This window comes from Mycteria americana, chromosome 6, assembly GCF_035582795.1.
Source record: "Mycteria americana isolate JAX WOST 10 ecotype Jacksonville Zoo and Gardens chromosome 6, USCA_MyAme_1.0, whole genome shotgun sequence".
Lineage (NCBI taxonomy): Eukaryota > Metazoa > Chordata > Aves > Ciconiiformes > Ciconiidae > Mycteria > Mycteria americana.
In genome coordinates, this window is record NC_134370.1 from 49,851,671 (window position 1) to 49,867,497 (window position 15,827).

The 15,827-nt window shown below is 41.4% G+C and overlaps 1 protein-coding gene across 1 annotated transcript in view; it reads right to left on the bottom strand.

Annotated features, from left to right (window-relative positions):
* Positions 1-15,629, bottom strand: part of PSTPIP1 (proline-serine-threonine phosphatase interacting protein 1) — a 57,071-nt gene extending 41,442 nt beyond the window's left edge. Inside the window, exon 1 of the mRNA XM_075505711.1 lies at positions 15,352-15,629. Within this exon, the coding sequence (XP_075361826.1) occupies positions 15,352-15,384 (33 nt within the window). The 5' untranslated portion in view covers positions 15,385-15,629. The remainder of the gene's footprint in view (positions 1-15,351) is intronic.
* Between the last annotated feature and the right edge of the window lie 198 nt (positions 15,630-15,827).

Here is a 15,827-nt window from a genome sequence, read left to right on the forward strand (position 1 = left end):
AAGCCATATTTCAGAAACCACGGCATCTGAAATCTAAACCAGGGCTTCCTCAGCCTCCCAGGCAGCAGATCTGGCTCTAGTCTAAATACAATGTGCCACTAGCATGTCACAGGCTACAGCAAGGAGGGAGAGGAAACGTAGCCAGGTGACAGCCCAGGTTTAGACAAGTTTAAACTGCTACGGACGCTCACCCTGCAACGTTGCTTCTTGATTTCCAACCACTACGTAGCCATAAATCATTTAGGCCCAAGTTTACTTACACAAACATTTCCCTTTCATTTCAACAGCTCTTCTTCTTCTTTCATGGATTGCACAACTGCATCCTCTCTCAACCCTTTCTTGAATCCAAACAAACCTCCTGTGCCTGATCCTGGGATGCTGGTTTTTCATTCCACCGATTCCCGTGTATTCTTCTAGTACCTGCTCAAGGCTGAATAAATCCCTGTTGGACAAGGATGATGCTCTGCTACTCCAGTAACGTCTAACTAATGCTTTGTACTATGACATAAATGTCTGCTCTCTAAGAAACACTTCTGATACATCAGAGGATCGTATTTGCTTTCTTCTGCTGTCAAATCATACCAGTGGCACCTAATTGATCTGCAATCTATTGACATACCTGCCATTTTCTCCTTTCCTGCAATTTTACTTAACAAGGTCCCAGAGTGTATTGGACTTTTCTGCTACGCATCTCTTACTCTCATTTTGCACTTTGAAACTTTAATTTTATCTGTTTTCTGTTACCCTAGGCTTGATGGTTATCAGATACCTCCTATACAATATTTCATTGTACCCATTTGTTTCAACAACAGCTATTTCCAGCCCATCCTTAATGTCTTATGCCAGTATCTACAATGAATATATTGAATAAAATCAATCCTGAGACCAGCTCTCGAGAAGCCTTCCTCCAGCTCAGGCATTTCCATTTCAGCACAAACCACCAGTGTCTCCCCCAGAATGGGGTCTTTGCCCACTTCACAGTTCTTCTTCTCCTGCTGTGTCTGTTCAGTCCTCTTTTGTTTTTCTTCTCTAGTTTCTTAAGGATTTCCCGTGTAGCACCATAACAGACCCCACATTTTCTTTGTCAAGGCAATCAAGACAGCAAGATTGTGTCATGTTAAACAACTGTCTAGCTTTGATAAGCTGTCTTGCCTTTATTCTATTTTCTTTTACCATTTTGTGTTACAATTTGCATTCGCATCGAACGGTTTTGCAAAGGCTGTTAAAGTCGCACTACTCAGCTAGTGCTTGGGCACCTCTCAGCTGGGACTTTGTGATGATTATAAGAACTAATGAATAGTCAAAGAACTATTTTATTTTTTTAAGAAATTAGAAAAAATGCTTTAATTAAACAATAAATGTATTCATTCAATGTGTAAAACATAATTTGTTTATAACAAAATCTAGGTAGTTGCTTGGAAGAGGGTGATTTGAATCACCACCAGTAATTTGTCTCATTGCCAAGAAAGTGATTCTGCTTTGTCAAAGCATACACGACTGTGAAAGAGGATTTACTCATTCTTATTTTAATAAAAAGGATTAGTTAATCTGCGTTGTCCAGCAGACCTATAATCACTCATAAGAAAGTGCTTGACAAAGGGATTTCAGTGTTGCAGGCAGATTCGCATTGTCCTGAGATTATTCCATTAATACTTCACACGCACATTGGCCTCTGCCCCAGAGCCTGGGGTTTTGCTTCTCATGGGCAGAATCACAGCTAATGGGGAAGCAGCATCTCCTCTCCTCTTCCCATTTACAAAAGTTGCTTCCCTCCAGTGCAATGAGCAACACTGTTCCCTCCAGAGATAAGAGAAATGTGAAAGGGAGTATATGACTGAAAAACACAAATTTTATGCTCTAGTTTAACCAGAATAGCTTTTCCTAGAACACTTGAAAGGAGGTGCGGAGGACTGCAAGCAGAGGTGTTGACAGTAAGCACACTGGGGTACACTTTCTTCTTTCCATTTCTGTTTTCCTCTGTGGCTTAATGATGCTGCTCCCTCACATTAGCGCTTTACTGAAGAGACAGGTGCCTTGGGACTGTGCCTTTCTGTCTGGTAGAAGTTTCTCCATAGGGTATCATGCAGGTAAACATCGGGAGTTAATTGTGGGAGAGATTATTCACGGCTGGCTCTGAGCTGGTTTCTGCAGCCGAGAGGGAGAGGCTCAGACGATTTTGGTTTGGTAACCAAAGGCTGCAAGCAGGAAGACTGATGGTGCCAGTTCCCTGCCCAGAGGGTAGAAAGTTCAGTACAAAGATAGCTGGGGGGTGCCATGGTTTACCTCTATGGTTACCTCCTGGTGGCACAAAGCTTGTAACCTTGTGCTAAGTCTTGTGTCTTTAACTAGCTGAGAATCAACCTTACAGCCCATCTGTTCTCTGAGCCTTGTGCTGCCGGGTGCTCAGAGTGTACTGCAAAGCTTTTTGAAGAGCAAGCTCTGCATTTTGATGTCACAAGGGTACTATTGCAATAATATCAAGTAGGAAAGACTAAAATGCTTTACTGGTTACTGAAGCATGGTTTCGGTAAATAACTAATAAAATGGACTGAACTGAAGCAAAAACATCCAGGCTTGTGTGCAAAGTGCTCGCTAAATTGTATGCCCTTGCACTTCCAACTACTAATATTCAGAAAGTGACGTGAATTGACCAAGTCATTGCCGTTGTGCTGTAGGAACTGTGGGCTCTTCTGTTGTGGCTGGGTTTTTTGGTGCATTTCTAACACCATACTGGGACCTGGCTTGCCCACCCAGAACTTTTTCTAGAGGTAGTTTATATACCACAACTCACACCTCTACCTGCCTCCTGCAGGACAAGCTGGCTTGTCAGCAGCTGAATTTGTATGTCGTATTTGGTAAGTGCCACTGCAGCTCCACCTCAGCTTGCTGCATTGCTCAGGGGAGCTGCAGTTCTGGCTGTCAGCAAAAAAGGCCTCTTTCCTAGTGCCTCCAGCTGCAAAGCCTGCTCACTTGCTTTTTGCAAGGAACTATGTCCTAGGTGGTACACAGGGAGGGTAACCCCCAGGATACAGCACAGCAACAACCCTACCCTGACAGAGGAAGAAAAGGAAAAGGAAAAGAAAAAGGAAAAGAAAAAGGAAAAGAGAAAAGAAAAGAGAAAAGAAAAAGGGAACAGAACTGTGTGGCAGGCATCTGGTGCATTGCTCGGTACATGGCAGGATAGTGCTCAGCTACCCTGGTGATAAAGATAGTATCAAAATCTGCACGTTAACTGGTTTCCACATCTAAGGTGGGCCTGACTGCAAGCGGTAGTGGTACAAGCACTGACAGTGATAGCATAGCTATGAGGTATTCTTTTAGCCTAATGATCCTTCATTTAGGAATTATTGGAAATGTGTTATCTGCAAATATTCAAAAAATCTTTTAAAAACCCACTTTCCCTTAAGTTTGAAAATATTTAGCTATAAAAGTGCATTCCTTGTCGTTGTTCTTAATGGTATTTTCCCAAGGCTTTTATCAGAAGTATTATCAAGATGAGTTTTGGACTGAAAATTATAAATGTTGCTAAATCACCTAAATGAAGTGTTCATACAGATTTTCTGAAGAGAAAAAAAAATTGAAAGTGAATCTGTTACGAGTATCTTTGAAATTTTTTAAAAATCAAACTTTTTTTGCGTCATATCTTATCTTGTTTAGTTAAGGTAAGCACTTGACAATTTTAGTAGAACAAGAACTTAAGATTCATTTTTCCAGGTTCAAAAATTAAATAACCACTGGTGTGAGGAGGAATTTTAGAGAGAACAGGGGATAGTGAGTTTTGAACAAGCATCATTCTGCCAATATCTTTTTCAACTGTCAGAAAGAAATCCTTTCTATCCACAGTTGTATCATACATGATATCTCAGTCCTGGATTGAAAGTAAGTTGTTCTGACTGAGTTATATCAATGAATTATATCATTGCATCATACCACTGTGTATTGGCACTGCTTTAAAAGAGTGTTTCTTGATCTTGATCTGCTAGTCTCCTTGTCAAGTGGTTTATCAAGGGCTGAGTATTTACTGTAGATGAGCAGAAAACAGATTCAACAGCCAACAGTCAAACAAGATTTATAATCTCAAAGTATATTTGACTGGCCTGGATGTTTTCTATCATGTCATAGTCTTTCACTGTAAGTGAATCACTTGCTTTGTGTTTCTTTTTTTTTTTTTTTCCCCCCTGGGATACTTTACAATTTGCTTGTATTTCTAGGAATATATTCACATGATAACAAATGTTTTAGGAAGTTTACTGCTCTTTTTCTGTGTTGCTCAAGCTGTCCTGAAATAGTGAAATAAAATGGGATAGCAGTAAGCACCACTAATTTGTGTATCTGATGTCCATGTGACTGTTTAAATCCCCACTCCAGCTCAGCTGTGATGCTGAGGAAGGGTGCCTGCGCTTTACATGGCCCTGGTGTTATAAGAAGTGGTTAGATATTGCTTCCCGTTAACATGAGATGCTGTCCTAGTTCTGCTCTACACCAGTGAGACATGAAAGAGCCTTTTCTCAAAACAAAACCCAGGTTCTCAGCCTGACCTTCTGCTGCATTGTCCTGGAAATGTGTTAGCAGCTGAAAACCCAGCTGTGCAACCTAATTAAGAGGTGAGCACATAAATGGGAGAAGGTCGTCAGTGTCCAGAACAGAACGGCATTGCAGCGGAAGCCTCTAACCAGAAGTCTCCTTTTGACCAATATTTGGTGTGATACAAGTCCTTTTCTACAAATTTGCACATGATAACAAACTGGTTAATGAGTTTAAAAGTGCACATCCATGCTGCATACTGCTGTATCATGCATGAGCTCCTTTTCCTTACTGGCTGGAACTGGTTGGAATGGATGGGAATGCAATGCTTGCTTGTGCTTTCCAAGATTGAACTGACTACAGAATTTATAGAAACTTAAAAAAACAATACTTTTTTTTTTAAAGAATATGATTTTTCCACACAAGAAGAAAAAACAAGGAAGAGTAGGTGGGCTGGAGCTGGCTGTATAACGTTTCTGTCATTTCTTGTAAATTCACTCTTTGTACATTAGAAACATAAATGTTTGCTAAGGATGTATGTGGCTATCTTGGGACTTTTTTGACAATTTCAGGAGTTGACTTGGGCATTTTCAGCATGAGGCTTGGTTTGCAATTTCACTGCAGCCTGTTACCTAAATCTGCCATGCAGTACTTTTCATGGGGAGCAAAGAGTATTTATTGCCAGACATAGCATAGATGTGAACCTTGAATGGGACCTTCAAAAATCAGAAGGAAAAAGCCATTGCATTTGTAGTATTCCAATTGCTGAGATGCTAGATTGCCGTCTCACACCTCCCCCTGTAACAAGGTAGGCTAGAGAACTTCAAATGAAAGCAGAGATTCTCATCAGACATCAATTCTGCAGGAGCTAGGATATTCAGAAATAAATTGAAATTGAGATTTCACAAACTTCACGGTAGCATTGCAAAATGGGTGACATTGAGCAAACTAGTAGCTTCCCAGTGGTCTTTTGCTCTCTATGACATCGCGGGTTTTCTCTGAGAAGGAAATGGTTGTTTTAGAGTTCTGCTGATGAGAGGAATTTGCTCCTCAGCTTCCTGAGCCCTCGCCCTCACTGGCGTCCTGGACTGCTCGTGTGTTATGTAGTAGGCATTCTTATAGTCACACCATCTTGTTTGGCCCTCTTCAAGTTTTAATCACCCCATGATTTGCATAGCTACAAATTGACAGCTGCACAAAAGCCTTCTTAAGTTTTGCAGTTGGTTTGTTGACTGGCAGGCCAATGTTACACAGGGAACAGGCTTGGAAAGTCTTGAGTACAGTCTAATAAAAGGAATCTGTAATTATTACCTCCATTTTAGCTTCCCTTCTTAATACTTTAATTAAATAATATTCTGAGAATGCATAACATTTCCTAGGGAGGAAAAACTGTAGTTTAATTTTTGCTCTCTTTGTAAAGAGTGCAAGATTTTATGGTGGTTTTGTTTTGTTCTTTTTTTCTTTGCATAGCAGTGTTTTTACATCTCGTAACATGATTAATCACAAAATCAGTCCTCCAAGCTTTACCCAGAGGACTGGAGAATGTGACAGTGATCTCTGAACTTTCAGCTTCTTTCAAACATTACATGGAAGGAGCTTTGCCTTTTGGAAGGCAGAAATCGAGCTTGAGAGACATGCTACAGTATCACCTCCTTTCAACTGCCCATGTCTCATAATGCCTCAATTCAGGAAGCTTCCACAAAGGGCACGAGCAAAGTCAGGAAATTGAAACCTTATGCCATCCTTTTTCACAAGAACACCTTCTTCATGCTGAGTAGGAGAAGAGCATCTCTCTTAATTTTGAGGTGCTGTCATTTATTGTTTTATTCCAAGTGTCTTGTATTTGTAAAGCAGTCAGGGAAAACAGTGCACCCCCTCTTGAATTGCACATATTCTATCAGGTTGAGATAACGCTTTTATTTGCCCATTTCCACTATTTTCACTGACTTCAGCCTTGACCTGAAGTTCCTGCAGGTGGGGGTCTCAGGATGTTTCTGACTGCCTTCAGGACGTGACATGCTCCTACTGAGCAGCTGCTCAGACCCCTGATGCTTCTGTGCTAGGAAAAGGAGAAAGGGGTCAGCAGCCAGATGTGCGTCACAAGAAGAAGTGTGACAAAATGCTAGGAATCCATTCAGGAAATGTGGATATAACAAACTTCTGGAACACCTTTGTGATGGGGATAGTGAGAAACAGGACGGGAGGAAGCAAAATCCCTCACTAGTTTTAAATCGGAGCTTGATGTGGCTATATGACACAGGCTTGAGGTGGCAGCATACCTTTATATTTTCTCCTTGTGGTGACTTTAGACAACAGCTAAATCCACAAAGTAAGGTGGCTTCTTCCTGGGAGCCAACAGAGAGGCCTGATGTGAACATTTGCACCTGCTTCTCATAAGGCACAGCACTGTTTTGCCATGGTGCCTTCTGGAGTCCGATAGATAAATGTGTCAATGGTGAAATCAGATGTTGCTTCAGTCTCTTATTGAATAATATTAACTACACAAGAGAAACTGGAGGTAAAATAAGGAGAAATAGAATCTTAAAAGTAGAGGATACTTCTGTTTCATACAAAATAATGGTCAGAGTTTATTTTTGTTTCTATTCCTCTTTAGTTCATCCGCTTCCAGGTCTCTTCTCTTTTATAAGAGAGCTCCTCTCCTCCTGCAAACACTGTGGGCTTAGTCCCAGAGCACTGTGAGCAGAGCAACGTGAAACAATCCTGACTTATTCAGGACAGAGACAATTGTTCAGAAGGTCATATAGAGCCACGGGAACCAGACCTGCTTAGGTAGTACATTAATTCATTAAAAAAAACCTATGTGTCTTTCTCCTTCCTGTCTTAGAAAACTTAGAATTGTTTCCTGTTAGTCCTGAAAAAGGCACTAAATACTGCTGCACCCATGTTCTCTGCTTCCCCTTTAAGATGAGCCAGGCATTTTTAGTGGTCTTTCCTGACACATAGGGAAGTGTAAAGCTTCTGGAAATCTTCCTAGAGTCTTGCTGTACAAGGGGAATGAATTAAAGGTCTAGTTCGTTTCTTAGTGAGGATTATTCCAATAGCTACATATTACTGTTTCCATTTTACAAGAGATCTTCACCACCTAAATAACCACTTTCAACATATCCTGTTACTCAATATGATGCAACATATTCTTACACTCTGTTAGTATGGTGTATCACAAAGTCCTGGGGAATTGTGCAATCCAACAGAACAAAATCAATTTTAGGCTTTTAGAAATTCTTAAAAAGGGGGGGGTTCATTTAAGTAAAGTCAAGCAGTTTGTCCAGGTGGGACAACCATGCCAGTATTACATTTCCTTCTGGGAGACATTTCTCTGTGTTTGCTCCCACTTGCATAAATGCCTCTCCTGCCTTATACAAAAATAATTAAAAATGGATTAATTCTGGGTTTTTTTAGAAATTGGTGAATCAATGAGGTATTTAGCTGGATGTACCCCGTTTCTGCTGCAAGCTCCTAGGGTATAGGAAATGGGCAAGATCTACATAAGTGGGTGCACACTAAGGGATTGCACCAGCATAGCTACTTTTGAACCCTTTGAGCTGTTAAAACTGTTGCATCAGCCCGATTGTCATGCACAGGGTGTCCATTCACTCGAAACTGCCTTGTCTTTTAACCAGCAAGAATAAAATTCTTGTTCCACTCGCAAAGAGCCTCAGCATTAACTGCCTCAGGAGTGTTTTATGTTCTCATGAACTTCTCTCGTACAAAATTAACTACTATTACTTCTAGACCAGGGTGGGAAACAGTTTTCTTGCCCTGCAAATTTACAGAAGATTTTAAAGGTCCACATTTCACCTCTTGACAACAACAGCAACAGAAAACGACAAAAAAAGACATTCACATTGATATAAAGAAGAAAGTTGCTCTGAATCAGGCAGATCTGATTGAGTCATCCCACTGCCTAAGCTGGCACAATATCCACCATCTGCTGTCTATATAGGGAAGAGGAATTTTATTTTCATCTCTCCTTTCTCTAGCTGTTTTATTTGTGGATGAATCTACTGGAGCAGAGGGAAGGCACACCTGGACTCCAGGATGTGAGTAGGGTAGACTGTGGGCAATGAAAGCTCCAGCTCCTGTTCCAGCTGGTATCTCTAAGTTAGCGCAAGCTGGTCAGTTTTCACTTAATTCTCAAGACTAAGAGTAAATAACTGTTGCCTTTCATTTCAAGCAAAAATGAAGCTGAACCAGGAGTGTTTTACCAAGTGCTATGGTAAATTCCTTAATCTTGTTCAGTGACGTTTTTCCACCATTTTGAAGAAGTACTAAACTCCATTTATAGTAAGGGAGCAATTATTTGGGGAACTGCAAAGCTGTTGGGATCTAGATGCATATTTTCAACTTTTTTTTTTTTTTGGTTAACCTTGACATGCAGAGCAACACTGAGTGATCCCCATGCACAGCCATGCCCCCTAGCCCTCACCTCATCCCAGCCTCAAATCCCCAAATTCTTACTGAACAACACAGTGTACTTTCTATGTTATTGAACTGTGGCTGCTGAGAAAAGTTTTATTACAAAACCTAGATAAAACACAAGATTAAACAAGTGTTTTCTGTGCCATCTGCCAGCCAGCATCTACCTTGCTGCTGTATGGCATGAAAACAAAATCAGAAAATGGTCTTTTTGAGCTAAAAGGAGTTGAAGAATAACCAAAAAAAAAAAAATCTGTTTATGAAGCAGCCTAATTTGCCTTCTATACAAGTATGCAATGAGTGTAACTGGATTGAAATTCAGAGTCTTCCACTGTGCCTGCAAAGCAACGCAAGGTCAGTGTCCCCAGTCAGTGACTGTAAACTTTGAAGAAAGAGAAGCAGTGCAACTCTGCACTGCTGCATTGCGGGAGTGCAAGCCTTGTGGGAGGAAAGGGATGGGTCATGAATCACCCAGTCCTGCAAGGAAAAAAATATGTTGAAATTAGATTCACAGGGAGAATCTGAGATTCATCCTGGAGAATCTGTCGTGGGAGGAGAGGCTGAGAACTGGGATTGCTCAGCCTGCAGAAGAGATGCCTCAATGTGTATAAATACCTGGTGGAAGGGAGTAGGGGAGATGGAGCCAGAACTTCTCAGTGGTACCCAGTGAGAAGTAGGCAAGGGGCAATGGGCACAAATTGAAATTCAAGAAGTCCTGTTTAAGCATAAGAAGGTTTTTTGCTGTAAGCGTGGTGAGATACTGCAACAGTTTGCCCAGAGAGGTTGTGGAGTCTCCACCTTTGGAGATACTCAAAGCTTGGTGCTGGGCAAGCTGCTGTAGCTGGCCCTATGCCGAGCAGGGGGTTGACTGCACGATCTCCAGAGGCCCCTTCCAACCTCACCTATTCTGTGACTCTACCATCAGAAAATGCACCTCAACAGGCTGTTTTAGCAAACCAGAGAACACCCTCTTTGATCTTTGTATGACATGCTGTTACAGATCCACAAGATCTGTTTCAACCTGTGTGCAACAAATTCTCATTTAACTCTAGGTTGTGTTCATTAGACGTGTCTGTGTACATGCAGGTGAAAAGAGAGTCAATGACTCGCCTATTCCATACTTAAAATGCAGACTCATGGCACAGTTAAAGTTGGCATAAATAATAATCCTCCATTTCTCTGAGCCCAAGCAAACCCAAACAACTTTTGCAGAGCAGGACAGATCAAAACAAACCAGACATAACTGTATGAGAATATTAACAAAATTGTCACAGTGACTTCATCAATCAACCAACCAGTTTAAGCAGTTAAAACGCCTAGATAAGGCACTTAGTTGCAGCACGGTCATCAGAAAATTTTAATAAAATGTAATTACTTAACTGTCTAATTATTTTCAACCTAAAATGCGCTTTCTGGAAACCCATTAATCTAGCTGGTCTGGAAAGCCTTCTGCAGCCTTAGGACCAGCCCACTGTGCTTAAACCTCCCTCAGATATTCTTCCTCCTCACAGGGAAGATGCTCGGCCTGATGTGCCACATGCGGGCGATAGCTGAGCATCTAACCAAAAGTTGCAAACATAAAACTCTAGTGCTTCCATTTGAGCTCATCACCAAGGAAATGAACCACCCCAAATATGCTGTACTTGGTTCCTCACACACCCTCCTAAGTGCTGTTTTAGGAATACGGGAGATGGAAGTAGCCATTGACGTGTTTGCCTTGCTATCAGTATCTGTGCTGGGAGTGTTAGTTCATTTGAGCTTCTTTTTAGCTGTTGTGCTCTGCTCAGAAGTGATTTGTGAAGCACCAGTGTTTCCATAGCCACAACAATTAATCAGGTTTTCTACTAGTGATTTCCTGTGGTTTCAGTGACTGTTGTGAGATTGCACCCCCCTTCACGGGTCTTCTCATTGCCCCAGTGAGCTAAGCGTCCTTCCCAGATCAGCTGGGAGAATGTAGGAAGAAATTGCATGTAAAAAAAGAACAGAGCAGCCTCTTCTGTGGAGATGAAGTTGACCTCACAATAAACACAGACATCAGCTGGGCAATCTGTTCAACTTTTCCGAGTTGGTTCCCCCTTTATTCTCCATTTCCATACACATCCACCAGGGATGACTTGCCCTGGATGTAAGCAGGGCCACAGCCATACATCTGCCTCTAGCCACACTTTCCACAGTCTGGAGAGAGATGCAGTACGTACCGACACCAGATCCTGGCTGTCTGTGCGCGTGTGTGGTGAGATTATTTATTTTAATTTGCCTTGTGTCAGTAGATACAGATGTAACTGGTGCAATCCAATTCAAATGAAACTCAGTGAGGAACCACTTGCAAAGCCGAGATGCCAGCGTGAAAGGTACGGCAGCCTCGTCTTTCCTTGCCCCAGCTCAGCCATGCCTCTGGCGCAGGGGCTGGCAGGAGCCCTCACCAGCCCCAGTTCTTCCCTCCTGACAAACCTGCTCCGTCTCACTTCCTCCTCACAGACCTGCTTCAAAACAACAGGCCCTGCAAAACTTAACCTCTACAGGAAAGGAGGGTAAGCTCCTGGTATAAAAAAGACTTCCTTTTTTGAGTAGAACAGTTGATATTTCTTCAGTACATTGCCTAGTTAAGTCTAGAAAATAATTTTACTGTGACTTTTGTAATCATCTCTGCACTCTCGTACCACAGTTAAGAGTCTCGTTAGAAGTTAAATTATGAAAGTAGTTACATCTTTTTTGGCATATATAATACACCATTGTGTGAAAAAGCTACAGTAACAGTTGAGAGGTTCACCTGCAAAGTCAACTTTGCATTGAACCTGATGTAGAATATAGCCTCAAGTCAAAAGAAGAAAGATTAAGAAAGCATCTTTGTTTGTAACAGGCTCTTTATCTTAACCACTTCCATGGCTCCCACTGCTGTAGTGTCTGACCATAGTCACAAGTACTGCATAGGCAGCAACGTGGTAATGAGAAGTCTACTGCAGGGCAGGGAAGCAAATCTTGCTATCTCATGTTCAAGGCCTGCATCATATTTGCTGGCCCATATCTCCAGCTTACTCACGCTTTTAAATCTGAGCTGTGAGAATCCACAAGCCCTGAGCTCATCCCGCAGCTGAGAACGAACAAGCGCTTCACAATTTAAGCTTTTTTTTTTTTTTTTTTTTTTTTTTTAATCCTAAGCACCTTAGGAGCCCATGACACATTTTCGGAATTGACTTGGCCACTTGAGTTTGATTCAAAGCTGCCCGAGGGAATAGATTTGCTCCCACTCAACTCTGGGCACTTTGGAGCCTGCCCCCAAACCAAACACCTCCTTTGAAAGTCTTCCTTATTCCCCCTTCCCAGGTGGGTGAGGCAAAGCCAGTAAACGGTGCCAGTAAGCACCTACCTATCTCTTGGCCAGAAATAGCTGCATTTCACAAGGTTGCAACTGGACTGTTGAGCAGCATGTTGGAGAAAAACAAAATAGAAGAAAAAGGCAACGACAAGAATTTCAGAGGAGCAGCAAAAAATGAGTACAAGAACGTAGAATGAGACTAAGAAGGAGACTCAGTATTGTGACAGAAGGGGAAAGATTTTCTTGGTTAGTGGTTTTTTGTAACAAAAAAATTAATGTTGCTCAGATCTCTGCCTATTAACATAATCCTGTTAAGATGAAACTCAGCTGGTATCACAGGCGTACTCCCCATTAACATGGGAATTTACCTACCTGTCTAATATGATGCTAGAGAAGACAGGTAACATCTGTTACATTTGTACAGCAGCGCAGTAGAATATTAATCCATTAGCAACTGCCCTGCACTGGCTATCAAAACCGATTTGTATTTTCATCTCACTAATGTTTTCCAGAAAATATTATCAGAAGATAGAAAACTTCTGCTAAGAAGCACATTTTAGTGGAGGCTTTGAGCAACTTGGCCTTAAACCATTATTACAGAGTGTGTGGAGGATATAAAAACAAAAATTGTAATTAAAAAAATATACTGGTTTTAGCCCAGGCTATGCTACAAAGAAAATAATAATAATAAAAAAATAGCACAAGTGTGAAACTTTTAGTATAGCACTATCACTGCTATGTTTAATAAGCAAAAAGAGACATTAAGTCACTGCTACATTTAATAGGAGGAAAGAGAGATTAAAACTTGTACCTTTTACGAGGAACAATTTGCATTTTCCTGAAAGACAGCACACCCTGTTCTTATGAAGTCTGAGGAACTTTGGGGAGGAATGAATGGTGCTCTTTCTCTGCTAGTTGGGGAAGATCTGCTGCTTTTAGGGTTTCTTTACATATTTTACATTGTGACATGTACTAAAGAAACTTCTGCCTATCCAAAAGTTTACTGATGGTGAGAGCAGGGAGTTGTTGCTCAGGTATACCTTGTCAGGGTGACTTACAGGGAGGGGTGCAGTGGTGTCCTTAGGCAGATCTTAGAGATCAGGGATCTGTATTGAGCGATCTACTATGGTGCAAATATACTTTTTTGGTTTTTAATCATAAAGACGGTTTCCATTCACAGTACAAATCGAATAAAGGAGATAATTGCTCACTGAAGCAAACCACGCAAATACATTTCCCTCTCACTAATGAGCCTAACAGAACCTTAGGAGTGCAAAAATAATTGCTGACCTTGTGATTTGGGGGGCAAGCTGTACGCTTTTGCCGCGTTGTGCAATATCCTGTAAGTTTTCATTTTAAAAGACTTATTATTGCATAGCTAAAACTACCATCCTGCAACCGGATATATTTCTGCCCTGTTAATCAAGCTTGGTGATACAATGTTTCCAGCCAAACAATATTAAAAACAAAGATGCTTTCTTTTTAGGAAGGTGTTAGCTTCAAAGCTAAGCAAGGATTATAGTCATGGTAATGTGACTAAACACAGGAGAGAAGTTTAGGGAAGAAGAGTCATAAAGAGTTGGCCTGGCCAGATTGTCAACTGGCGTTAATCACCCTAACCCTACTCCAGTCTGTGGAGCATGCCTGATTTATTCTTGCTAAAGACGAAGACCTTGTAAAGTAAATATAACAAATGCACCAGTCCTAAAAGTCAGATGGCACGTTTTCAAAGGAAGTCCAGAAATGCAAAAGCTGAAGCTCCCAGGGCAGCAATGGCTTGCAGTTGTGTCCTACCCCACGCGTTGGACTATGCAGTTAGTAGCTGTATAAAAGAGGAGGCATGGAGAATCTCATGTAGGTGTGGTCAGGCACAGTCAGGGTTAACATCAAAATTAACTTTTGTATTTCCTCATTACATTTTTTTTTTTTTAACTGTTCAGATCTAGTACTGGAGTGGGGGTGGGGAGGGCTTCCTGGAAGTGCCAGGGGGAAGGTGGTTCACTGAAATGTGTTCCTGCGTCTGCCCTTCTATTTCATACCAAGAGAAGGTTTACCCTGAAGGGCGGGTGGATAGAAAAGAAAGCATAAGCAGCAAATATGCTGTGAAGGGGCTGTTCTACTTGGCCTGATAGGAAAATGGCAGGAAGAATTCATATGCCTTCATGTCTTTCTTTAAGTCAATCCTAGATGCTGGAAAAATGATTGCCCAGACAAGAGGCAACCATGTAACATCCTGTTTACCCAACTTTGCAATGTTAGAATTTTGTTGTTGGGGTTTTTTTTTTTCCTTAAAACCTCCACTCCAGAAACAATTGCAAGAGAACCTCAGATCACCCTTGAGATAGAAATGGCTACGGTCTTTTTACCTTGTGACGGCAGAGAAAGAGTTTGAAAACAAGATACCAAAAGGTTCTTCAACTGAAAGTCAAATAACAAGAACGGAGCATATCTATTTGTTCTAGTATTCACTGTTTTTAAACCAGTTGTGAGTGTTCAGGCTTAGTTCTTGAGTGCCACTGCTAGTTCTTTCTAGCTGTGCCGCTGTATGACTCCTGGGCACCTACATGCCTCGTGCATGCCCTTCTGCACCTAAAAGCAGGCATGGACTCTGTCAGTGGGTGAGCAATAGCATTTTGCACACAGCCGGCTGGCTTTGCTCTACAAGCAAATGAGAGAGAATTCAGACTGTAATTAGTAACAGTTCACCTGCTCAGGGGAGCTGCTCCTAAAACTGAGGACACTCACTGCAAGCTCTTAGAACTATAAGACACACAAACCCGTGTCCCTTTCAAAAGCCATTTCTGGACCTAGCAGAGGAACTGGGAATGTCAATTGTTTTATGTGGACTGGATATATTCTTTACAAGGCATCTTTCTGCCTAGGATCAAACACTTATACTACTAAACAGCATGTTTTTGCTTGGAGACCAATTTGGGGTTTTTATTAAACTAAATTTACAACACAGAACAGGATTAAATTAGTTTTAAACTATATATAGAACCAGGCTGCATTTTAAAAGGTTTTTAAATACAGATATATTGAATATAGGAAACACATAGGAAATGCTCACTTACCCAAAATGCATCTTTAAACTGCAGCTGTGTCATTATTATCACTCTGTGGAGGGGGAGAAATCCTTCAGCAAGTTCGTTCTCGGATGAGAACAGCAGCAGCGACAGCACTGAGCCTTGTTGCTGTACCCCAGCTAAAGCAGAAAGTGAAGAACATCCACAGACCTGTCTCTTCTGAAGTCAAGCTGGTGAAAAATAGCATTGGGCAGTTTCAGGCAGCTCAGTGTAATGACCTATGGCTGTGAAGGGACAGAGAGGAAAAAAAGCTCTTGCTCACACACAGAGACGTGCAGGCACTCAGCACCCTAACCCCAAACCTGTTTCTCTTCTGGTAAACAGTTAATATTGAAATGAGGAAGCAAGGAGATGTCAAATGATGTCAGGCTGCTCCTTGCCATGTGTGCATGTGAGCAGTTGGCAAACTAAAAAAAAAAAAAAAAAGGGGAAAAAAGAAAAAAAAAGTAGTAAAATTCAGTTAT